The 27,687-nt window shown below is 34.5% G+C and overlaps 1 protein-coding gene, 1 long non-coding RNA gene and 1 other non-coding gene across 3 annotated transcripts in view; 1 reads left to right on the plus strand and 2 right to left on the minus strand.

The window, feature by feature from the left end:
- LOC139966534 (uncharacterized) lies at positions 1 to 5,142 on the plus strand. The gene is made up of 2 exons (XR_011792688.1): positions 1 to 110; positions 1,070 to 5,142. It is a non-coding gene; the product is annotated as an uncharacterized lncRNA (long non-coding RNA).
- LOC139966532 (sonic hedgehog protein-like) overlaps positions 4,297 to 27,687 on the minus strand; it is a 25,127-nt gene continuing 1,736 nt past the window's right edge. The window contains exons 2-4 of the mRNA XM_071969654.1: positions 23,402 to 23,654; positions 10,666 to 10,927; positions 4,297 to 5,865 (exon numbers count right to left, since the gene is read on the minus strand). Coding sequence (XP_071825755.1) covers positions 5,189 to 5,865; positions 10,666 to 10,927; positions 23,402 to 23,654 — 1,192 coding nt within the window. The 3' untranslated portion in view covers positions 4,297 to 5,188. The remainder of the gene's footprint in view (positions 5,866 to 10,665; positions 10,928 to 23,401; positions 23,655 to 27,687) is intronic.
- Positions 12,797 to 12,868, minus strand: Trnac-aca (transfer RNA cysteine (anticodon ACA)). The gene has a single exon. It is a non-coding gene; the product is annotated as a tRNA-Cys (tRNA).

Raw genomic sequence — 27,687 nt, forward strand, 5'->3', positions numbered from 1 at the left:
CCGGCAATTTCATACAAGACAACTTAAATTGGGAGTCGATTTCTTCTGCTTTTGACAATAGACCTAGCTATGACCATATTTGTGTGAGGACCAAAAAATACCCCAAGCAGGTAAAATCCTTGGGTTTGTATTTTTATCAATTGTCCTAGGCTACCGTAGAAATAATATCCCTGCAACCGCGCCTGAGACATGGGTAATGTTGCAGACGATTTTATCGTGTCGTGTAAATGCGCCTGTATAACCGGACATATAGCGTTATACAAAAGATGTGATAAATATATTAACGCAAAATCTCAGTACGCATAATGCGTTCGGTGGCGGTACAACCATTTACATTGAACTGCTTAAATATAGTACGTTGTCATGAATGAATGTCGAGAGGCAGACATTTGTAGAGTCAGGTTGGCCCCCGGGGACAGTTAGCTTACCATGGGCCCCCTTTTTCAATGACCATTATTTGACTTTTCTAGCACATTTATGGACAATACAATGGGACCATTTACAGGGTAATAATTTGCTTTTCTGTCCTTGTAATGACAGTTAATCGTTATGTCCCAATTTCGATACCGAAAGTATCGACAACAGTTTCAACATCTACGGAAGCTTTAAAGTGCCATTGAAATATTTTATAAATGTGTTACACAACGTATTAAAATAGCGCCACTTCTTTTCCACACTTCAAGTATTCAAACAATAATTATTGAAAGAGATTATTAATTATTGACGTTAGTATCACATTGATATCAGCAATAAAACAAGGAATCATTTATCACCAAACCATAAACCCGTCGAGCAAAGTGAAAGCTTTGTTTCGGCGAAACTTTTCTCGGTTGCAAAGGATTACTTGTGGAGGAATGGAGGGTGGGGGGTGGGGTCGGATCCAAATATATTCGTCGCAGAGCGTCACAGTCATTGGAAAATTGAATATTGTGTTTACTTGTTTAAGCAGTATTTAAGATATCACGGTTATGAAACACGAATTCATCAAGTTTGTCCTTTGTGAAGAAAATTCATCCTAGCATTTGTCAAATGTCAATTACTGCTCTGTTTCGTCCACAATATCACCCAGGCAACGAGAGCCATCGGTTTTCTACTCTTATGCAAAGGAACGTATGGTGGTACATATAGCATGACTGCCCGTTATGCCGAGTGTTTCTTAAGCGAAAACAATATAAATACCACGTGTGTCGAAATTAAGAAGAAACTCTGGATATGTTCTATAACTGTAAATTTGATAAAGTAGCATTTGTAACACTGAGGACCTGAAAGATCTTCATCGGCTCGAGTTATACTTTGTCATTTCTGTTTTACCAAAAGAATGATTTCAAATTAGAAGTTTTCCATGACTTTTCATCATTGAAATTCCATTTTGTTCTTCATACTGTCGTTATCGATAACACAATTCAAGAATCAGGAACATAGACACAGGTATAACCTCCAGCATACACACATACACTGCAAATATAGACACCCAGTATTCTAGAGTGACGGTGAACAATAATTATTATATCTACCGATTCTCAGCGCTACTAATTGTGTTATACACATTTTTGCAAGCGATGCGAATACTCATTTTAAATTTCAGAAAGCAAATATCAACGTCTATACATTCTATTGTTAAAATATTAATTAAATTAATCTTCCGTGTAATTTTCTCTTACTGAATCACCAATCAAATAATATCATATTAATTACTAAAGATAAATTAAAATATATTGTAAACGGTTATACGTGGTGAAGTAAACTTTGGACAAGTTAATGCAATCTCACGTACTTAGCTTACTGAATGTATTTTATTGCCTATTATTTTATGTCTCTCTCTCTCTCTTACTTATTTACTGTGTATCGGGCAACCGTTTCAGATAGAGATGGCGCTCGTTTAGATTAGTGCTTATCTAGCGACAGTTAATTTGCGATCTACGGCTTTGACACCAACATGGGGCAGGCCCGTAGTGTAAATTTACGTAAGACACGCCTGGTTAAGTGGGGGGGGGGGGGAGTCTGCAGTGTAATGGGGTGCGGGATCAGTTAGTTGTCCAGACAAAATATCGATGGGGTCCGGGGAAACTACGGAATAAAGAATAGTATATATATACTCGCGAAAGTCAGTCACAAATATACTCTGGTTCATGACATAATCGCCTCTGCTGGTGCTGGTTTACTGTTTTAACTGGAGAACTGACAGAGTAATAATATCAAGAGGAAAAAAAAAACACAAGGAAGTCTTCATAACATCAAAACGTTTAGGAATACCAGAGTTCTGTAGCATACAGAATCAGCGCATCGGGCGTATACTTTGATACAAATGTCCGTTCCTTGGGGTAAGCTCGAGTCGGTACACGTGTCAATTTCATGCTACGTGCTTTACACATGACCCTGCAAGAGAAACTAACACATGACGGCCAAAACGTAACCAAGCACTCAAAGAGATCCCAATTGAAGACTTATCCACAAAAACACACTATATTCACTCTTCAAATGCCATTGGACCTTCGATAACAGAGCTGTAAATATTTATGGGATCTGTAAGCCAATCATAGATTGGATGAATCATGAGGTAATGCAGGCGTGCGCCCTCTTATTTGATACCTCCATAAATCACTGTTTACACATATATATATGAAGAAGAGCTAGTTTTAATATACATTCATCACACATAAATTACATACATGCTATATGTATAGTGGTACAAAACGTGACGTCACTTTCGGTGAGCAAGCATCGAAGAAGTGCTATGTTTGTATACATATATCACACATTAATCACATACATGCTATATGTATAGTATTACAAAACGTGACGTCACTTTCGGTGAACATGCATTGAAGAAGAGCTAGTTTTAATTTACATTCATCACACATAAATCACATACATGAATATGTTTAGTGATACAAAACGTGACGTCACTTTCGGCTAGCATGCATTGAAGAAGAGCTAGTTTCAATATACATTCACCATACAAAAATCACATACATGCTATGTGTATAGTGTTACAAAATCTCTCTTGATCTTAGATAAGGGAAGAGTTAACGTCCATCTCGAAGTAACAAGGTTACCTCACTAACCTTTGTAAAATATTTCTGTCAGAAGCTCCTATGAAGAGCGGGACAATATTTATCACTGACATATGCGAGAACAAAGGGTGCATACCCAAAATCGACAACAACAACACAACCAGCACCAACAACAACAACTGTTACAAATAACAACAATATTCGAATAAAAACAACTGAGGTAAGCACTTTCATTTTAGTTTATATTCATATTATTTGGCACCGCCGGTAACATTTTTAAAGACAGTTTAAAACAAGATATGCACAACAAGGAATTTTTTTTCTAATCTTCTCGAGCTATTATAATGCCATAAAATAAAACTATAACACACACTTACGTTCAAACAATACATAATATTAAAACCTAACAAATGTTAATCTACGGTCAACCTGGTTGCCATTTGTAAAACGATGTCGAACGAATTTGCAAAAGAACTTTTAAGTAATAAAAAACAGTAATAATAACAACAATTGTAATAACCAATTTCATAATAATATTTTGGCACGTTTTAGTAAGCAATAGTTTTACTGTCTTGGTCAAATCATTTTTTTTTTCAAAACGTTGGTCAGTTTTTCTTAATCATTTAAAGATGGTTGTTTAGTTTAGTAAACAGGAAACCTATTATGGGCATGTTAGGTTTTCAGTTGTAAAAAAACACATATGATCACCAATAGACGACTTATACGTCATGCTCAAAATATTATTGTTGCGAAACAAAAATTCAAGATTAAATAAATCAAATAAGGACACGACAGTATTCTGATTCCTTAGGATTCATAACTGACGTCATTGGGAAAACAGACTAACCAGATATGTCCTAATATAGTGGTGTCTTATGTTCACGTAGGGATTGTAGTTGTAGCGGTTCAGTCACGTGAAAGAAAAGTATTTGTCCGGTCCATAACATGGGCCACTATTGATCCCAATTTGATCCCATCTGTATGAAAGCAGTTCCCATTATTAAAGGTTAACATAACATTTCTTCGGCATTTGTAACACTTCCAACAATCGACTTTTAGATAAGCAATATTAAAATATCGTACGTAAAGAATGCTAAGAACAATGTGTTTTTTTTTTAGTTTTCAAATTATCGCTCTTGAATAATTTGTAGAATGAATTATATTCAATTACAAATATTTGAATATGATTATATTAAACATGAAAGTCATAAATAGTACCAATACTTCTCAAAGTAGTATTAGCCAACAGTTGTGACTGGTTTACCATTCCCCCCCCCCCCCCCCATTTTTTTCTCAAGGAGAAATTAGAAACATTATGGCATGTTTATCAAGAAATTTCATTCTTTGGTTTGATAAATGAATCTGCGAAATTCCATGATTATAGAAATCAAATTTCGAATGAAATTTTACTATATTCTAGAACAGTTTACCCTTATTCTGTTTTAATTTAAATTTAATTTAAATGTAATTGTTAATATTAAGGAATACAATTATTTTTTAAATTACGTTTAATAATGAAATTCCTCATCTGTTTTGAAGCAAGTGCATGTTTATCTAAGCAACATCTGTGTCTGTATGTGTAACCTAAACTAACTCAATAATAGGTATCAGGTTTTGGAAATTTACTTTCAAAACAAGCCTTAATCGATTGTAAATCTTAAAAAAAGGCTTAGAGTCATGATTTACAAATATCAATCTGTGTATATAATATCATAGAAAATGTAGTTTCCATGGTTACACCAATTATTCAAGAAGAAACAAACACAGCGATGACATGCATGCGAGCTAATAAAACCATATGCTACATTATTATAATCATCATCATCATCATTGTCATTAAAATGATTACATATTATATTTTGGAAAATATATTACATGGAAAGAACGTTTTTTTTTTTTTTAAAGTTAAGATATAAAATGTTCAATTTTTGGTCTCTTAATAGTTTCAACTCTGCCATCTAACACAAAATGGTTTGGATGGTCAGTCACGTTTAGCAGCAGTATTTAGTTTACTAGTTTTTTTGCCTTATAAATATTAAGAATAATATAAACTTATTTTGAATACAATAAAAAAGTTTTTGTGGTTAGCATGATGATCTCATCATATTTTTTTGTCATTTTTTTTTTTTTAAAGAATTGCTGCGACATTTGTCATTTGTAAAAGATTGAATATTTTAATCAGGAAGTACAAATCCATCAAAAAGCCTGCTTTGTACAATATAGCCGCCGTAGTTGTAAAGATACTTAGGATACCAGTGGATAAAAGTCTGATTCGTGTCTTCGTTCTCTTGCGATTCAAACCACCGGATTGAGTTAAATCTCTTAGCAAAGCGTATCGGAGTGAATGCTAAATGAGCTATCCATTCATCGCGGATGACTGCGTAAGTCGAGGCAGCGATGCCATCTACCAGGATAGAGCCTTGCTCGGTGAGAGGTGCTATGGCACCGATATACCGTTCGTATGCCACGCCGGTGATTAATCGAGATGTAACACTGTCATCACCTTGCCGATGTACATATAGGTATTGGCCAACTTGTACATCCTTCCCAAAGACAGCTTTGCTTTCAGCGAAGTTGGTATTTTGGTCGGACACGTAAACTAAGTGCTCTGGTGTTAAAACTAGGGAAGACTCGTCGGTGTCGGTGTGAATAACACGGAATATTGTCTCTTGCTGTGGTCGTCGATCCATGATTAATAGGATTGGACTGTATCCTATGGACCCATCGTTGTGAACTACCATGACAATATCCCCCACGAGTAACTCTAGTAGAGATTTATCCTGTCCGGTTGCTAAGGTAACTTTGGAATCCACGTGGAAACATCCTCCTTTAGTGGCCGCCACAGATGATTCTAATGAATTCAAAATAAAAATAAATGAGAACAGTTTAATAACTATGTAATTATAACAAGTAAAAGAATGCTCCTTTTTACATATAATTTCACATTTTAGTACATAATAACACGATTGTCAGTAAATCGTTATCAACTGCTGCATTAATACATGTTTTATTTGATTTTTATTAATTTTATGAGTAATTTTATTAAGATATTTGCGTGTTGTTGATCGTTTGGTTCATATCTATAGTTCAACACAAATTGTATTCTGATACGAAATATTGTTAAGAACTGCAAAATCATTTCGTGTATGTCTCTACTTTCAGTTACAATGTGAGAAAAAGATTATTTTATCATTATTTTTATGTACCTTAGAATTGGCCAAAGATAATGACTTTAATATCAACTGTTTTGTACAGTCTGTAATAATATCTTTCATGTGGTCATCGCTTTAAAAAACAATCGATATTCTTAATTATTGTAAGCAAATGATCTACCATCGTCTTCTCGCAATTTCATGGTTTGTAAATTGTTATGTCGATTATGCTCCATTTTTATAGGTGTTTGATTTTACCATTTTAGCAACTAAATTATGAATATTTTCAAGCCTACAACCGCATATTTTTCTTATATACATGTGTTTTGCTAATCTACAGATAAAGGGAACATTATCGACGAAGAATTTTTCATAATGATGTCATTTATGTAAGAATACTAAAGGCTGAAACATTCACACAAACATTTAAAATGTACAACCAAGCGTTTTCCAAAATAAAAGTTTACATGGGTTAGAATTGATATAACGACAAAAGAATGTCACGTGAACTCTATGTGCCACCATCGTTATTTGACTTGCGCAAAAGGCCACCACTCCAAGGTCTTGCGACAACGTCGAATTTTTTTTTGCATTTACATTATCCAGACATCAGTCGTTGCACCTAATGTAATTTGTAATTTTGTGGAAATATAATTACCCGGATCAACTAATAGAAAAAATAAGTAAACCTTTGCACGCATGCACACATAGACCAACGTACATGCAGACGTTTGCAAAACCTATATTTATCCATATAAAACTTAAATATGGCGAACACACCTACGCTGTTTGCATAGCAGGCGTCAGAGGCTAGGCGACGGGACAACATAAGACAATTTATCATGCATAGCAAACACAATCCCATTATAACCGATATGATGATTCGATATCGAGTAGTAACGCAGATGACGTCAACGGCATACTTCGATTTTTGTGTGCTTGGCAAATTGACGAAAAATAAACAGCCAATATTGAGCAATTCTTATCGAAACTTGAAAGTGACTGCCTTCCACCAGCTTAGACATCTAGTGACCCCTTTAAAGTACTTACTTCCTTTTCAACAACTTAAAGCAACGTTTCAGATATTCATTTTTTTTTAAAATATTCTTGACCATTTTACCTTACATCATAGAGATTTCTCTGATGTACAAATGCCCGAACAGCTAATGTTCCGTCTAGAAGTGTGTAATGCTGTAACATTCGTGACAAAGAGCTGCCATTTTCTCAATGTGTGATTTCAAATGGTGACACTCTTGTTATAGTTGTATTTCACTCTCCATATGTTAATGGTGACAGTCAGAAGTATCTGACAAGGTACCATTATTTAAAAATAAATATAATGCTATAAGAGTCAATATTATGACAAAGACATTTGCAAATATATTTACTTTACCAAAGAAAATAGAGTAACGAACGAAAGAAAACAGAACGAAAGAAAACAGAACAACAAATACAGAACAACAAATACAGAACAACAAATACAGAACAACAAAAACAAACAAGAAACACATCGTTATACAATATAACGAATGTGTGATTATTAAGTTTTAATCTTAGTCAAGTCTTCTGTCTAACCAAATGTCAAGGAGAATCATAATAAGTTATATCAATGATATTGCCGTTCGTATTTGTTACCCTATAGATGCGAACGACGACGAATGTGTTTGATTCCCGAAATTAATGATAACATACAGATGACAAATAGCTATGGGTAAAGGATCAGTACTTTTCCCAAAAATCCTTAGCTACTTCCTTTGCCTCAACGGAAACAGGATTATGCGGGGACCAGATGTGATGATGTTTTTGTCATCTTCTCAATAAGTCATAGTTTGGAATATGAAACGAATTCATCAACAAATTATGTTTGTTATATCACCCTAAAGCATGATTTAATGAGAGTTAATGTCTTATTTAGATGTTAATTATTGTAGAGCAAACAAATGAGGATGCGATACGGATAGGGGTTAATGAATGTCGCTTTTAATTAATGCAAAATAAGAAGCAAATGGGAGCTATAAATGTTCTTGGTTGCATCATCCAACACATCACTTTACGCATGAAATTTCACAACTTTAACAGTTTTCTTTTCTAATCTTTGTCTGTAAATCTTCTCATTCTTCTTGCTTATATAGTGCTATACCACCATGGGTATATACACTTTCATATTTTCTGTAAATTTGGATGGCGTTTATTGACGACAGGAACTGTTTATCGATAGGAATATATATAATGTACCGACTAAACGAATATGTTTTGTCCTATAACCGTTTCCTTCACAACTACGCCCTCTTCTTATACAAAAAAAGTATTATCTAGATAACCATAGATTGAACGAACTTTTGAGACACACTCAGTTTAATGAGAATCCAAGTGAATAAGTATCTATCATACAGGGCTGTGGGAAAGACGAATGCACTTTGACGACTATGTATAATCGAATTAAAATCTGCTTCATATCCTGATGACCGCCCTCAATCCACGTTGCAACTTCTTCAATATGCCCAAGGGCATATATATATATATATATATATATATATATATATATATATATATATATATATATATATATATATATATATATATATATATATATATATATATATATATATATATATATATATATATATATATATATATATATATCGCATGAGTCACTACTTGAAGAGCTCTTAAATCTTCGCAACCATGACATATGGTTATAATAAAAACAAATACAGAAAGTATGCCAAATTGAGTCTATAGGATAAGGTATAAATTGATGGTCGGCTTGTAGAAATATATAACATATAACATTACATGGGTGCGTGTGTGTTTCATATAATTAGACCACTCAGGGAGACTGATTGTAAACGAACAGCCGTTATCAGTGCATTTGAAATTATAGTGCCATTTGTAGTAGGTTTAGAAAAATTACCTTATAAACATCGAAGGCTCGTCTTTCAAAACGACTAGAATACCAAGCCTACCAAAAACTCGCCAAATTTTTTCTTTCGATGTGTCTGTCTTTACCAAAGTGGGACTATATTTAAGGAAACAAAAAACGTCTGTTTTGTTTTTGGCAATGATAATCAAAGATTTCTTTGATTGCATAAAAACGAAAACATTATCTGCTATGTTTACCCACTCTTAGTCTATTTCACCGACAATACCTGAAAATCGTCTGAGTTAAGTTTTGTTTTAAACATAAACACGAATTTGTATGACGCTAAACATCATTGGGCCAGTTGTAAGCAAACGGGAACGTCATGATGCAAAGGCATGCATTCTTTAAGGTACTATCTGGACCCTACTGAAATCGCATACACATAAAAACACATAAGCACCGACGCCGTAAGGAGAGGTGGAAGTTGAGGGGGGGGGGAGTTGAGGGGGAGGGGGGTTAGAGGAGGAGGGAGATGTATTTTTAGTCCTATCTGTAACACTATGTTGTAATAAGTACAGCGTATCTGTTTCCCCTTCTCACCCCACCCAGCAGCCCTCCGTCGCTTGGATTCGTACTTTATACTATTATTGTGCAAGGTTTGATAAGACAGTCCTCGTAGTATTACAACATTAAATGTTGGGATTATCTTAAGAGTACTACATTTCTGTTGGATTGCCCAAAAACATAATATTTTTCTCTTGGCTGTCTGGTGAGGAAGAGAAGCTCGTTGGATCATCTAAGAAACAATAACATGAACACGTATATCGTGATATCTCTATCAACACAAGATGTAACTTCCTGAGAATTGACAGTCATGATTTTAGTCTGCCATAGTTTAATAAGAAGTTTGAAGGGTTTATGTGCTTGTTCATCTGTATATTCCACTTGTTAATTGAGGAAGAGACATCTACGGTAGACTGTAAAAGCAAGATTATTTTTTTCAGTTTTGTATTTGTATGGCAGGGTATTGTATCAATTCGTATTGTTTGATGACGTCACTGGAGTCAAGTGATCACATTTCCATATCAATTTATCATGGCATTATATTGAAAACGAAGAGAACCGAATATCGAATTCCAAACATCGAATGTTAAGCATGGAATATTGAAAGTATGGCGTAAATCTCGAATAACTGATAATCGATATCACATATAGAACATGTTATCGATTATTGACTATCAATGATCGATATTGAATATAGGCAATGGCCTTTGAATCTTTGTATAATGATATATATAAGTTGAATTCTTATTTCTGATACTTATATTTTATTATAAGACACAATATGAAATAACTGATCGATTCTACTTTTGGTATTAAACAATCTTCGTGATGTTACCTCAATTCCGTAGTAGGCAAAACTTTTTGTAAAAACTACAATAGTGATTACATATTAGGCAGGTCGAGATTGAATGAAACAACTACAATTGCACTGCTTTAAACCAAATGTGTCTGGGACCTAACACATCTGATCATTATTAATCTTATCGTATCGTTAGCAAAACTCGATTGTCTTGAACCTATAATCGTCTACAAATGAAGCTGAAGCTGAATCATGATAATTTAATGTACTCACCAGATTGAACTGAGCAATGCACAAAGTTCTTGCTGTGGTAACTGACCCAGTCAAAACCAGCATCGACTGCCAAGCGAGCGAGTTGACCGTATTTACTCTTATCTCTATCGCTCGTTGTAATCTCGACAGCTCTTCCTTCGTAATGCAAGGAATTCTCTTCGTGCAGTCCATCCTCATCCCAGGCCTCTATGACCCTCAGTTGTACTCCATCCCAAGTGTTCATGACACTTATAGCAAGAGTGTTTAGCTTATCTTTACAACGCTGTATATAGGAGAGAGCAAGGAAAAAAACATGATGAATCTATATCAAAGACGTATATATACTCTGATATGAACTTATAGCGACACGATACAGAGGACAATTCACGACATCGCAGTACACAACGCAACACTTAACGACACCTCATGACATGTGATAAACGCAGGCCGGTCATCTCACGACATGACAAGGAGCGATATGATACGTTACCACACCACACAACACCACACCACAATATATCCAACACCAAGAAGAAGAACAGCAAGAAGAAAAAACAATATGAAACCGAGTGTACACGATACGACACGATACGACGTTTTACAGCAGAACATCACATGTCGTAGCAAGACATGAATCAAATCGAAACTAAGGCGTGACAAATGAGGAAGAACCCAATGCCAACCGAAACAACCGTGACGCGACAAGACGTAACCAAGAGGACACGACAAGACACTTTACACAAAACATGGAACACAGAATCACGACATTTCACTCTATGAATTGACGCGAGGTGGTACATAAACACACGACATGACAGAAAACATGTATATATAGTGCCCCAAGACGTGATACTTTAAGCCTAACTCTTTATATCACATCACGACATGGTACTTTAGGACGTGAAGTAACACGACACCAAAGTGCATGAAACATCACTATATGAGTATGACACGACACGACACATCATGAACAGCATCAAATCGACATGGTATGGTCGTCAAGTGCAACAAGGTGCAAAAGGACACGCCACCTCATTCATAAGAACCCTTTGTAACATTTTTAGTCGCATAATATATGTTATGGGGCAAGTGACGTTTTATCAAGTGTGGCTATTTTTTTTCAGAACAGACAACATAAATCAGATTTTACTGTATTCGTACATGAAGCGATGTTACGCTCAACATTCGCTTCATCGAAGTATGATACCTGTTTACTGTCTCTGCTTCATTCAATATTATGTGCGCAACTTTAACACTTTATTAATGTTCGTTATTGTTCTATAGCCATGCAGGAGTGGGATTTCATCTCAGTGCAATCTCTCTCTCTCTCTCCCTCGTATTAGTCATTCTTCCACTCGGTTTGCACAATGCCTCATCTTAGACATGGGAGAGTTTCGAGAGCGGATGATATTGGCTGGTCTGCAGACTTATACTAGATGCTCCAGACAAGATTGATGCCGATGTTTCATTTTTTGGCTGCAGGCTACGAGCGACTTGTGAACTTTAATTCCAGAATAGACGCTCAATTAGGCAAATTGTTCCAGTGAAATCGTGTCATTCTTTCAAAAGTGCTCACTCATTCGGCGAGAGTAGTAAAATGTTCTTCCAGTAAAACATAGGAACCAGCCTTCATCTTGTTTTTATCGACCTATCGAGTAATTAATTGCTTGTATCGAAAGATGGAGGTGTCCCAATAATGACAACATAAGATGAGAGTTCATAGGCACGGGAGCGAGTTATAAAACCTCTCAAAATGTTTTCAATTTCCTCTTTAATTTTTAATCTCCTACATGCCAACATTTTTGGGAGTTGCTTGCGGCCTTCACCCTAAACTGCACTCTCCTTTTTTATGTTGCCTTGCTACGATTAACCTCTTTTGTGTTATCATAGCAGAAATCTCATCTAACGTCAAAGATTTTTGCAGTGTTTGAATTTCTTCCCTTATACCGAACTTTGTTGAACCTTATATACTTAGATTGGGACCATTTAACACAGATATATATATGTTACAGTTGCACCTGACACATATACGTGACACATGAAATAAATATAAATAAATAACAAAATAAAAATGTATATATATATATATATATATATATATATAAATGAAATCGTAATGAGTTGGAAAATCAAGAACAGTGAAAAAACTTCCAGCCTCCACCGGGATTCGAACCCGGGCCTTCCGCTCTGTACGCGGACACCCTAACCACTAGGCTATGGACGCTGATTGTATGTCCAGAGGTTCGAAACCGGTAAGGAAGGTCGTAATTCCACTGTAGGCGTTTGTCACCTGTATCGAACAATACTAGTTCTGTTTTTGGTGACATATTTTGCCTTACTCTAGAGATCAAACATGATGCTAACCAACTCGAAATCATTTGTGATTCCTAAAGCCGGATCTCGAAAGAGATACTTTGAACAGACTTTATGTTATTGCAATGGAGGTAAACGACAAAGGCAAATGAATATATATATATATATATAGCTGGAAGTTTTTTCACTGCTTTGGATTTTCCAACTCACTACAATATATATATATATATATATATATATATATATATATATATATATATATATATATATATATATATATATATATATATATATTACTTGCTTACTCTGCTTGCCAATATTAGTAAACTTCCCCATACTATTTGTGTTTGGAGGCTTGGATTTGCGAGTAGCGGTGATACGACTATACATCTGTGTAGAGACTTACAACATTACACAAATATCGGAAACGTTCAAATGACAATTTGTAATATCATCCTGATGTACCGCCCTGGGTACCTGGACCTATCAGTTTTTTGTTGTTATCAGAGGGAACATTCTCTTAACTATACGCATCACGATATGGACTTATACCTTGAGAGGAAAAAGCGTTCCCAGCCTTTTGTGGACTAGACATATGTCTGTGAATAAACTAGCCCGCGATATTCCCACACTACTTGTATGTACTATACGAATCTTGAATACTGATGTACACTAGTTTAGCTATACATGTCGGTTCCCTTTTCTCCCCGTGTGCCCTCAAGTGCCATTTTGAACGGTTATATCAACCCATCTGACTGTAATCAAAATACACTTTCGCTGTGGGCGACACTTTACTTCCGATTGTCTGAGGCAAGGAAAATAACAAGCCTCTACTAGTCGAATATATTAGCTGGGGATATTTGTCAGGATTTTGATAAATTTTTATATCACAAGTCCTTTCAGGTTGGTTTTGAATAGCCTATTCGTTTGGTTGTATAGTCCGTTGCTTTATAAAAGTCTATTGTGTGAGCGTCAAGCAAGCAGCTGCCAGTCAAATACCGATGTTGATATATTGAATTAAGCTCTGGAAGCGGCTTTTGTATTCTCGCCTTTTCTCCGACACGTTGAGGGTGTTCGAAGGAGGCGATTAGCAATCACATTGAACGTTTAGTAACCCCATGTTTGCCAATTTATTCACGCTGTATTGTCACAAACCGTGATTAAATGCTATTCAATCTCTGTAAAAAATTCAAGAGCGGAATATTGAATGACAGCAATCAGAGTGCGGTAAAAGTTCTAGTTCTTTACCCTTCAAAGAAACTAATCGGGTCGATCTTATCCCTCATATCTATATTCGTTTCAGATTTGTGGATATATTTATGGTATACTTTCATTTTACTGTACATCGGTGCGACGCTTAATCTAAGTGGACTGAGCAAGGGGTGAGTGTGGGGGGGGGGGGGGTTGTGGGGGGCGAGGGAGACATGTGGAAGGAGAAATTGTGAATTGCCAACATGAAACACAAAAGTTAAATAGCGCCATGGTCGTTTAATGTTCAAGATTCTATTGTATTGTTCTCCTTCAATCATATTCTTTGTAGTTTAAGGTCTTCATCAACAAAATTGAAGTGAAATATAACAGAATATATGAAACAAGTTATCGGTTCTCTAGAATTTGATAGTTCCACTTTCTCGATGACTGAATATGCATTTGACTGAGAGTACGCCCACTTACGTCATTACTGTCTAAAGATTTGAAATTTTGTTAAATTAAAATTTTCTAATAAAGAATCCAGTTGTTAACCAAATGACGAAAAGGTTTTTCAGCATTTCCACCTTTATGTTGCTTCAGAAATCCATATAACAAAGCCGTAGTTAATTACAAGCAATTTAATTATGTGCCATAGAGGATATGATTGAAGTTACATCCTTTGTACAAATCAATTCCCGAGCCATTTATAGAATATTGAAAGAACAATATGTGTATGTATATATATATATATATATATATATATATATATATATATATATATATATATATATATATATATGTGTGTGTGTGTATATATATATATATATATATATATATATATATATATATATATATATATATATATGTGTATATATATATATATATATATATATATTATAATTTAGCTATTTTATGATTGAAGTTGGATGATTCTTAAAGTATACTTGTAGAGTGTATGACGTCAATGCATAGCTCTTCAAGCAAACATGCCTCTGTTGTTAGGCTATGGTTTATTGAAGTAGTAGTAGTGATTCGCAGATGCGATGAGCCTTCGCGTAAAAGTCTCTCATTAAAGTTTTTATTCATGACGTGTTGAATACTATTTATGTATTCAAAAATTGTCCTTAAGCAGTAAAATGGATGAACTTGTTAGTATAATGTAGTCTCAACCTACTTATTATTGGAGAAAAAAAAAGCGACAGACGCACCGGAAAGGAGAGAATGAAAGGAAAGATGACAATGTATAGTCTGGAGAGGGAGGAAGAGAGAGACAGAGGTGGAGTATAGACGAGTGGCAGATGACGTAACCCCCAATTATTAAGGTGAATGTAAAATGTACAAAGTCGCGTCCAATCTACCACATTTATATGGTGTAACTGGAGGGCCAGGAACTACCCAGAGGCAGAACCATAACTGGTTTGTCAAATTAATTACCGGTGCATGCACGGGTTGAATTTACCTGATTGCATGCGACAGAGTAACTACTATACCGCCTGTATTTATATACACGCAGGGCATCCGGAATGCACATGAAAACTTTGACGGTAGAACGGAACTCATATATGTCACTTAAAGGTACTGTGATACCGTAAGACTAATGAAGCATCTATTGATGATATTAAAATCCAGTGTCAGACAGTATGTTTTGCTCCGACTGCGTTACTATGACAACAATAAACACCATCGTTATGTCCTCCCCAAAAAAACTTTAATATACTACAAAACTCAGAAAACTGTTGCAAGTTCCTCGGCAATACTTGTAATGTTATGATGATGTAGGCTAACGCGCAGATAACTGTATCCTGTCAGGCGTTTGCAACTTCGGCCTCGGTTACGGAGTTTCTTACTCATGTAAATTCGTCTGAAGAGCAAACTTTGTAGCTAACTTACTTGATTTTGGGGCAAGCAGTAAACTTTAGTTTAGCCAACTGCCATTGAGTCATACTAGAATGTATTTGCACAGTCGGCTGCGATTGACCTGATTCAGGTAATATAAACCCCGGAGATCTTTAAGGAACTGCGTCATTTAATACCTCGGTTTACTCAGTATATCAATTCCTCATCTCTCATTACCACCCCCACCCCACCCCCACCCAAACTCCCACCTGAAAGTCCGCCCGTCCCAACTCCATTTCCGAAGAGTTTCAATTCCCTTCAACTACAGACTTGCAAAAATGTATATCAAACATAGATCACGACTGGAAAGTATCATGATAATAACACTTCTTTTTCTTGGGGGTGGGGGGGGGGCAATTCAATTATATTAAAACTAAATAATAACTCAATCTATAATCGCGATATTTAGACCTATACCAGGTGCCTTGGTCCGTATTGTAAACAATTTGCGGGATATTAGTTGGTCGGCGTTAACTTATCATTTCCAACTCTGTAAGAATATAAAGAACTTAATATACAAGTCGACTCAAGGAATATCACTATTTTTTATATATTTAAATACTGTTATCAATCTTTTCTTCTTTTGCCTAAAGTTTGCTCGTGACTCTGTAACATGTCTAAAGGTACCATTCAATTAGGTTGTAAAATTTGGTACAGTGGTTTGCATAAGCCATCGTAAAAACGCGTTGCCTAGGCAAAGGGGGAAGTAACAAGCTATAGAAAATAAAGTTATTTAATACCGTGTGAGAACGAACGCCGTTGATTGCCAAGGGTCAAAAGGTCATGATGACAGCTTCATTCAACCTATGTCAGAATACCAAACATATTTTTTCTTTAAAACAAACAACAACTGACCAAAGCAATCTACGGTTTGTTGAACACGTTAGCGAAGAGAATCCACATCACAATATATATACAGAACATGCAGTCACAACAAGAACAAGAAGATAAAAACACTAACACACACAGGCGCGCGCATACAGTGTTTCCATTACAATGCCATTGCGACGAATGTTACTGGGAATTTGAAAACCGTTCAGCACTTTTGCAATTTTGTTTACTACTATTTTGTGACAATAAAATTGACCTTTATAATCCACGATGATTTCCATTTCGTGTCATAATGTCACTGTATGACTGTATACCTCTCATTTTATTATTTCCCCCCCCTATAACCCGGAAAGTTGTGAAAATATTACCTCTCGACATAGTATTGTCTAATATATAGCATATATACACTCAATGCCGTTTAGCCATAAGCACCCCTAAAACCCAAGCAAAGGAACATACACGGTAGTTCCTATAATCCGGTACTTGACTATAGTATAAACACGGCCTCCTCACTCCTTTCTATTCAGACTCAATTTGTGTTTGCACAGTTGATAGCAAGGAGAGAAAATATTTTTCTTTGCGAAGTTGCCTTGTTAAAGAATACCGTGTACAGTTTGAAGTGTGTAATAAGGGTCACAAACAATCAATGTTGAAATCGAAAAAGTAAATTGAACGAGTTTATTCAGGGTTTATCTGCCTCTATGTCATTGTTGGCATGCTTCCTTCGGTAAATATTACTGCAAAACTATGTTTGCGTCTTAAAGGCGATAAAGATGTTGATTGCAAAGATTATGGTCCTTCTTACCCAACTATTACTTCTATAGTCGATCGGCCGCAGCCATCTTTAGAGTCACACTTTTTACACAGACAGGTTGCACTGTTGCATGTTGCACTTTTATGCGACTAAACAAAAACGCAATAATATATATATATATATATATATATATATATATATATATATATATATATATATATTATATATATATATATATTATATATATATATATATATATATATATATATATATACATACATATATACCTACATATGTATAAAGTGGATATTTATATTTTGTAGTTTTGTTTATGTTTGTACATCGTCACTAGCTTAGATCACATATTTTTCTGTTTTTCTAGTGCCCCTTCATATTTTTAGTTCCAACCGTTTTGCAATATTTGATTAACTTGTATAAACATTTGAGAAAAGAAAAATCGAAAATTGAAAATTGAAATTGAAAATTGAAATAATGTTGTCATCACATCCGTTTCAATCAATTTCTTGTTTTATCGTTTTTAACTACATAGTCACTCGAACATTAGATTGTCGCACTTGCTCAACTTTGAGCAAGACAATCCCGAATATGATTGCCTTTATAAATGAAGAATCCTATTTGTGACCAAACCTTCATACATACTTTGAGTAAGGGTTACTGAGGGAAGCTATAGTGTACACTATCATATGAAATAAAACCCACATGTCGCAGCATCAGTGTTGTCAAACCCCTTGTATTCCTCGTACCATTCGATAAACAGGAACCCAATCATATATATATGCAATGCTCCGAACAATCGGAGATTTTTATAGGATGAATCTAAAGAAAGAATAAATTCTCTTAAAAAAGGAAAAGGCTTTCTGAAGTTTTTATATTGTTATGACATTAATGTATAAATAACTTATAACAAAAATAACATAACTCTAACCCCCAGTTTAATTGAAAATAAAAATAAACGTAAAGTAACTTCCAACATTATCAGTTGCCTAACGGGATCTTTGCCTCAGTTATAGTTATACACGGACATATAGTTCTTAGTAAATCATCATGTATAATAGTAAGGTGCGTATAGGGGATATATATACCACTGAAAGTCGAATCTGTATTTATACTCCGGTGGTTGATTAACCAAACATGCAGCCTTATTTCAATACCAGGTCACGTTTAAGCATCCGCTCGGAAGGTGCAGGTTTTAGTGGTAAAAAGCTGGGCCCATTGTAGCACCCATCAATTCTTGGAAGCAACACATATTACGGTTAAGAGCTTGTAAAACCTTTATTTACGAACATATTAGCGGGGGATATCAATTAAATTATGCTTATTTTAAAGTTGAGATTTAGCGACCGCTGTTGACGTTTGGTTTAAAGTGGACACATGTATTATGATTGAGACGTAAAATATACAAAAGAAAAACTGTTTTATTTGCAAACTATGAAAATAAATACAGTAAATTATAAATATTAATGTTCCAGTTGGTTGGAAAATTTATGGCGTGACTGAACCTTTGTTGAAGTGATACGTTTACAAACTATTCTAAACTTGGATCGGACTTTAATGTCACTAAAATGGCCAATGACACTAACTAGGTCGGTGTGCTTTTCAGCATCGCTATTGTACAGAAAATACTGTTTCTGTTCATAGATAAATCAAGAATCTGGATCATATTTTTTGTTTAAAAATGTCCAGAATGAACAAATATGAAGCAATAAAGATAAACGGAAAGTAGTACGCACCGCAAATCATTTTTTTTTGTCTTAAAGGATTTTTTTTGGGGGGGGGGGGGGTTATAATGACACTATACGAAAAGTAATGTTGATCACCAGATTACATCTTTAGTAATCGAATTTTCGTAGGATATAAAGAATAAAAAGGCTACCGAAATATCTTTTGACCAGTATTGATTTTTAGGGGCCACAGTATCTCTACAACCACGGTAACGTATCTTTCCTAATTGCTCGAGTGTATTGCGTCATAGAGATGTCGTTACAAGATAAGTGTTTTATGTTTTCTCTCATATGGGGCATATTAAAACTGATAATTACGCATTTTAAGACGACTAACCAAAGGTCATTTTGTCAAGGTGACCGATTTGAGAAGTGCCTTCATGCCGACGAACGTTATAGACTACAATAAACATATCATAATATTTGAATAATAGATATCACACACCCACTTTGCTAACACAAAGTATTTATGAAGTAGGCAGGGCTGTAAATATCATACTTCGATCTCAGGGACAACGGATAAAACTGTCCCGAATCGGAAAACCATTTTTTCGTTTATTAATGAGATAACTGTTTGCATATTCTCATGTATTAATACATTCCCGGCCCTTCATGTGGTTCAATAAAAACGTATTACGTAACATCTTCTCTGTCATGTTGAATCGCTTGTCATGCATGATGTTCTACTCTATAGAAAGGAAGTAAATAAAGAAAAACCTTGCACCTCCCTCATCCTTACATCTTCTCTAATTCCCAAATTTATATTCCTGGTAATTAAGCTAATATTGCAGGCCTATATATATATATATATATATATATATATATATATATATATATATATATATATATATATATATATATATATATATATATATATATATATATATATATGATAGAAGCAGATTTAGTAAATTGCAGTGCCTTTCATATTATTAAGATTATAGGAGGTATTATAGAAAGTTTAATTCAAAACAGTCGGTTTGTTTTTGAAATTGGACTTGGCGTAATAATGCAGCAACTTCCAAAGTTAAGTTTTGTGCAATTATGAATTAGCTTGAACTATAATACATTGTTAATTTTCTTTTACATTTATTTAAATATTTACAACGATAAACACTCGTTTTTGTTTGTCTTTTCTTACTTCTAGTAGTGAACGTTGCAAAATCATTTATCTGAAAATATTGTGTTAGAATCATGTGGACAAAATTCTTACTATAAGAAGCCAACAACGTGCTCGGGGTCAAAAGAGCTTTTTTTTTTTTTTTTTTTTTTAAGAATAAAGCAATCAATTACAGATTTTTTATAAGGTCTTAAAGTTTTGGTGATTAGAACACCATATATTTTCATATACACCAATGTGAACTTTGTACTCTTCTGGTCTCGGTTGAAGGAGCAGACGGCCGCCCTTCAAACACCACAAAGGTTTTTATGCAGTTAATACTATTCCAGTTTGTTTTTCTTCTCTAAAACATGTATCATTCGCGCACTATGTGTAAAATATTAAAGGAGACAACTCTACCTTATAATACGTCACAGACACGATAGACACAGGTGTAAAATAATTACCCACTGTTAGTGATCTGTGTAACATATATGTTTGAATATATATGTATGAATATATATATTCTATATATATATACTATATATATACTATATGTATATTAGGCTATATATATACATATATATATAGGCTATATATAATTATATATATACATATATAGGCTATATATATAGGCTATATAAATAGATGCTCTATATTTACATATATATATATATATATTTACATATATATAGCCTATATATAGGATATATATGTATAGGCTATATATATATATATATATAGGCTATATCATATATACATATTACAGATATATATAAATGAGCATATATGGTTAACCGTAACGCATACGTAGTCCAAATATTTCTGATCTATCTGAACACCAAAATGCCATCAGTGGTTTATCCGAGCAAGTATTGGTATGGTTTTGAAAGAAGAATAAGAAGAAGAAATTAACAGTAACTTTATGATTAAAATGTTTTAAAGAAATAAAGTCCAATATTAAGATAGCTTTCTCTGGATGTGAAATAGTTGCGTATGGGGAATTTTATAGCGTATAATAACGAGTAAGAAAACAGCGACGAAGATAAGCATCAGGGATTTCCGTTTCCTGGGAATAGCCTATATCTGTTTATAGTTTAATGCATCGGATGACTCGGCTAGCCTAAGGAATATCTGGGTCCGAGAAAAAGGTTTATATTGTCTAGAAGAAACTACTCTCTGGAAAAAAAACCAAAATTAATTTAAGCGAACCGTATATGTCTGGAGTACAGACATTTCTGGGTTTTTTTGTCTTTATCATTTATGTCTACAAGATCGATTCTCATGACTAAGGGCCTACAATTTTGTTTTTAAAATCATTACTTCATAACATCATATCTTTCATGGTCCATCTTCATCCCATCAAAACAATACATGCAGATAAACGAAATTTACCTGTGTTTTTTAAAGTTATGATTAATTATGAAAATGAAAACATCATTAATCTCACATTTGTCGATTCATATATTAAGTCAAATAGGTGGATGAGATTTAATTTTCAGAAATATTTTGAGGTTTTTTTTTATAAATATATTTATGTCGTGTTTCTTTGGCGATTTCTTTTGACTATTAGCACTGAAATTGTCACTGATAAAAGATGGGATGTGTGTTTGAAATTTATTTTTCATCAGTAAGATCTAAACGAGGAACTTCCTTCGTAAATCCGAGATACCCTAAAGCCATATGTTAGATCTCAACCCGTCATACGGGTACGAAATGTTTGCAGGCTCACGATTGCACCGTGGGCACTACTTCCGCTCCACTACGATACCACCGTACCATAGGTAACTGTCTATTTGCATGTTACAACACTAGCGAGAACAACCTGTTTCAGTGGAAGAGGAAACCTTATTAATTCAGAAAATGTGGAGAATATCACATTGTGACGTCATTACTTTGCATCTACAAAAATGACAGACTTTCATTTATGAACCAAGTTGTGAAAGATGGGCTAGGTTGCAGCCTATAAGCAGATAGTCCCTAGTAGATATGAGCCAAGAATGTTTTAGCCTATACCGTATGTAGTAGTATGTAACGTATGTAGTTCTGTCGTGTTAGGTTAACCTTTGTGTACTAGTATTACAGTTTTTTTTACCCTTTCGCATCATTGTCTCAATTTGGCCTATACTGTAGCAGATCTCTATGTCATGTCCTTGATCAGATATGAATATTCAACACTTGATCAGTCACAATAGCATATTTGTATAACTATAGTATACGTCTATGAATCTGTTCGAATGTTAGGGTCGGTTGTGCCGTTGTCTATACAAATACTGCATATTATGATGACGTCTGTATATAGGCTACTAGACGACACTGCCGTAAGCAGATATCTACATCAACCTTTGTACTTCCTTTCTTCATATGGTGTACCAAAAAATATATTATCAGACTAACAAATATTACGATAAATATCCCCAACAGTATTCATATGGCATATATCTAGATTGCGTCAAGCTATGTGTCTGTAGTGTCATTTGTAACTGGCTTCTATATGCATTAAGCTATCATACGCGTAAAAACATTAGTACTTGTATAGAAGTATTAGGTAAACGTCTTTAGTCAAGGATTATTATGACTTGGGTCTAGTTCTAAGTCAATTATGGATGTTGTCTTATCTAATAATCAAGAAAGAATTAAGTATAGGCCTGGAATCTTTATTACAATCCTAACGTTCACTTAATATATACTAATGAAAACCTGGATTCTCCCATGCTGGACATTCCCTCAAGTATGAATACCTCTTTATGGCCAGACTCTATATAAAGATAGATAGACATATAGATACATATATGTATAGATACATACATACATATAGATACATACATACATATAGATACATACATATATACAACACAGCATTTTAACGTAAATGTACATCTAAGCTTAGGGTATAGGCCTATACATGCAAATACCTTTCACATAACTTACCTGTGTCATAAGTCTATCGGCGCCAGTTCCTTCTTCATCTTTAAATTGTATATCTGAATTAGTATTTTCCACGAGTACATTTTGAAATTTCTGTGAACCTCTTACGATACGACCTTCCGCCGCCCCACTTGCACCCAGTGTCTGCTCTGATATATCCGGTACCCTTTGTTTAAGCTTCAGAGGTGTAGTCAATCGGGGGTGGTGGGAAGATGTTTTGCTGGAAGGACCTGGCGTGCAGGCATTGCTGTGCTGTCTAATATATGTGAGAAATAACAAAGACAAAATGGCTACTGTCGTTGATGAATTCATTATTTGAATATTTTAGGTCACCGCTGCTATATTATAAATATGTAGTGCGTATCCTCGTCCATAACAGTATTTTTTAAAACTTCCTCCCAAAAGAAAGACCGTCCGGATGGGCAGTGTATCGTAAAAAAAACGTAGAAAATGAGATTTGATCCAAATAATCACATTGTCAGCCGTCTGATAGCCATTGATTGGTTAGACTATACATTTAAGTATACCAAAGAAGGAGTCTGCAGTAAAGAATCCCTACGTGATGAAGTTTCCGGTATGCTAAATGCTGCTAGAAAGTATAACAACTTATATATAGATATATATATATATATGTATATATACATACATACATATATACATATATGTATGTATCTCAGAGCAGATCACTGGGACGTGATGTACGACCGAACCTATATCTTTAGTACCGGTGAATTTTGTCTAAACAGATATCAGTTCAAAGCGTGAACAGTTTGATCAGCATTGACAACTTAAAACAAATTTTACTTCCGTACGGAAATATATTCAAGATAAAGAAGAGTCGTTTGGAGAGTACATCATCACCATTATAACCTTATATAGTGTATGAAAGAAGAGACAGAAAACAAAAACACAAATTCATCCAATTTAAAAAAAACCTGCTTATATATGCTAAAAGCAGAAAAATTCTCCAGAAAAATGATGATGATATCTGAAGAGTCTCTATTCTACAGTCTCTCACTCAAAAATTGTCCAGTTGTTATATATATACTTGAAGGCACTTTGATTTGTATATCTATGTATAAATATATATATATATATATACATATATTTAAATACATATATAGATATACATCTAGATAAACTACAACTTTGTTCAACCACAGTAGTTTGCTAACGTCGTATAATCGTGTTGGGTTTGAGTGCAAAGATCACCCTCCGTTCAAAGATTGTCGGAAGTTTCGACTTGCTCTAAGTACAAATGAAAATATCCAAAGTTAGCACTGCACGTTAAGTTCAAACAACTTAGGGAGTTAAGAAACGTACGTACACTAGTCCAATACAGAAGGAAAAAACCACCTGCAAGCGGATTGGACGATGCTATAGTGACTAACCTATATGAACATTTTACTGTTGTTTAAATTCGAAGTTTGGACACAATATTTGATTGTGTACTTTTGCAAGCAAGGGTAAACTTTGGTGGTGATGTTCCATACACAACAAAGCGAATTTAAAACCATTGTGTAAACGCAACTGGATAAATACGCCCCCAAACTAGATTCTTTCAAAAGGTATATATTTATTGTAGTCGAATGTCACATCATATATAATGGTTCGTGGCCTGCACTTTCTTATACCATATACGATATGTAAAAATGGTTTAACATTATTTCTTGAAAATAACTGATCGCTGATTGGTTTAAATATAACTTCTCTTCAGTCGACACGTAAGTTTAAATTCTAGTGAACGTCTGGAAGATAGAAAAGCTACTGTCATCGTATATAAAGCACGACAAACGTGAATGTATGTTATAATAAATGCAATTATCGTGTGATATGCTCGTTCACTATTTATGAGAGGAACTGACTCCCATTTTATTTATTTATTCTTATTTTTTTACTGCTTTCTTTTGCTGTTTCTGGGAAAGAGAGCCTTTCTAAAGACTATATACATGTATAATATAGAACATTTCTGAATTATATTTGTGAACGATTAAGTGTGGTAACATTAATTTGTATATTAAATAGTTCAAATGACTTGCTTTTAGATAGTTCAGATAAAGATAATAACTTCAAACAATATTACAGAGAGCAATATTAATTAGATGTAATTATATGAGTTTATTCTTTCCCCGTAGTGCAGTTTTGTATTCATATTTAGCTTGTTTACTTAATATATGTATGTTTGGTTTCATTCAACATGAAAATGAAAATGAAACATGAAAAACCAATAAACTAATATACTGCGACAGTATACAGTGCCTCTATACATGTTTTTAATATAACCCGAGTATATTACTTTAAAAACAAATATCAGGTCTGTCATCGATTCCGGTAAAACCGAGTCACAAAGTTAAGTCCGAGTCCAACTATATAGTCCGAGTGGGTAGTCGAGGGTAACACAATGCCTGATACTATTTCACCTGTATTATTTGTTGTATTGCAGTGTATTGCAGTGTATTGCAGTGTATCGCAGTGTATTGCAGTGTATTGCAGTGTATTGCAGTGTATTGCAGTGTATCGCAGTGTATCGCAGTGTATTGTAGTGCATTGCAGTGTATTGCAGTGCATTGCAGTGTATTGCAGTGCATTGCAGTGTATTGCAGTGCATTGCAGTGTATTGCAGTGCATTGCAGTGTATTGCAGTGCATTGCAGTGTATTGCAGTGCATTGCAGTGTATTGCAGTGTATTGCCGTGTATTGTAGTGTATTGCAGTGTATTGCAGTGTATTGCAGTGTATTGCAGTGTATCGCAGTGTATCGCAGTGTATTGCAGTGTATCGCAGTGTATCGCAGTGTATTTAGTGTATTGCGTATATGCATCACTTCAAGCGAGGAAGTGTAACTTAAGGTGGTCGATACATGCTGTTTTCAAAACTTTATTTATTTTGTCCGGGTACATTTATAGTCGTGAAATGTAAACTTATTATAATCATTATTTCTTAACAGTTTGAAGAAGGAAAACAACTAATGAGTTTTATGTTTTGTTTCAGAGTTTATGTAGCTAATAGAAACCCTTAACTAATTAATAACTACTGTATATGAGTCGACCTTATACTACTTACGGTACCTCATATCATCAAATTCAACCTTTTACTGTGAGATTTACACCCATTTAGGCTTATCTAGTAGGTGATTTGATAGTTGTTGTGGTTGTTGTTTATATTTTGGAAAGTTAACAACATATTTACGAGAAGATACTGTAACTTTAAACAGAATACTGAGCACCAGTGCATTGACAATGAGTGTGCATTGGTAAATATAACAATGAGAATTAAACAGGAAATTTAGTGTTTGGTTAAGCGTTCATATATTAATAATGCTCTTCAAAATCGGCTGCCGCAAGTTCTCCTCAAAAGAAGGTTAGGGTAATATTTAAGTTATCAACCAAAATAGTCCAAATGCAATAAGCTACTTGTCCCCACTTGCATTATATTCATACTCATTGCAAGACTGGCTATATACCTATATGCTATACAAATCTAAGACAATTGAAAGCAATATCTCGAACAATTAATGAGAGGGTCTAATGATCAATGTTATTTTATAGGTCAATATAGATATGAAGGGCCTGTAGATCCATCTAACACTATAGTTTCTGCTAACAGTCGCTAACATCAGCAGTAAGAAATTAAATACGATCCTGTTAACGGAACTATTTGTTCACCCTGGGTTAGCAGTAAACACCTATAACTTGAGTAGGTCTACAACTTCCCGGCAATTGTCAAAATGCATGAAGTTTATAGTTGTATTTTGATCGTGTACTTTTGATAGAGTACCAAGTACTTCGGGTAACTTGTGGTACCGATTACCAATAACCACATAGTACGAGTTCTGCTTTGGGAGCTTCTAGTACAGCAGTTTATAATCCGAGTACCGTGTTACAAGTACTTTTTTTTTTAAATTTTACCTCCGAGTACTTTTTCGAGTATACTGTTCGAGGAGGTTTAGTTTAGTCAAAATTAATCACATTATCATACTATTTAATTAAGGCTGCTCACTGATTGTAATTTGTAAGCAAATGTTATAATAAAACAATGAAAAAGATTACTGGAACTTTGTTAATAATGCTTGCAAAAATTCAAAATATCTCACAAATTTTCGAAATGTTTCTGATGTTGAAATGGCAAAGCAGTAAGCCTAGCGACTTCCTGGCGTATACACATGGTTGGTTAGACTAATTGTTATATATGTTACAATGAGCAGTTAGAGATATAATTATGTTAGCTACATATATCGCTTACTATATACTTGAGTATACCAAGTACTTTCCGAGATCTTAAAACACCATG

This window comes from Apostichopus japonicus, chromosome 4 (assembly GCF_037975245.1).
Source record: "Apostichopus japonicus isolate 1M-3 chromosome 4, ASM3797524v1, whole genome shotgun sequence".
NCBI classification, from domain to species: domain Eukaryota; kingdom Metazoa; phylum Echinodermata; class Holothuroidea; order Aspidochirotida; family Stichopodidae; genus Apostichopus; species Apostichopus japonicus.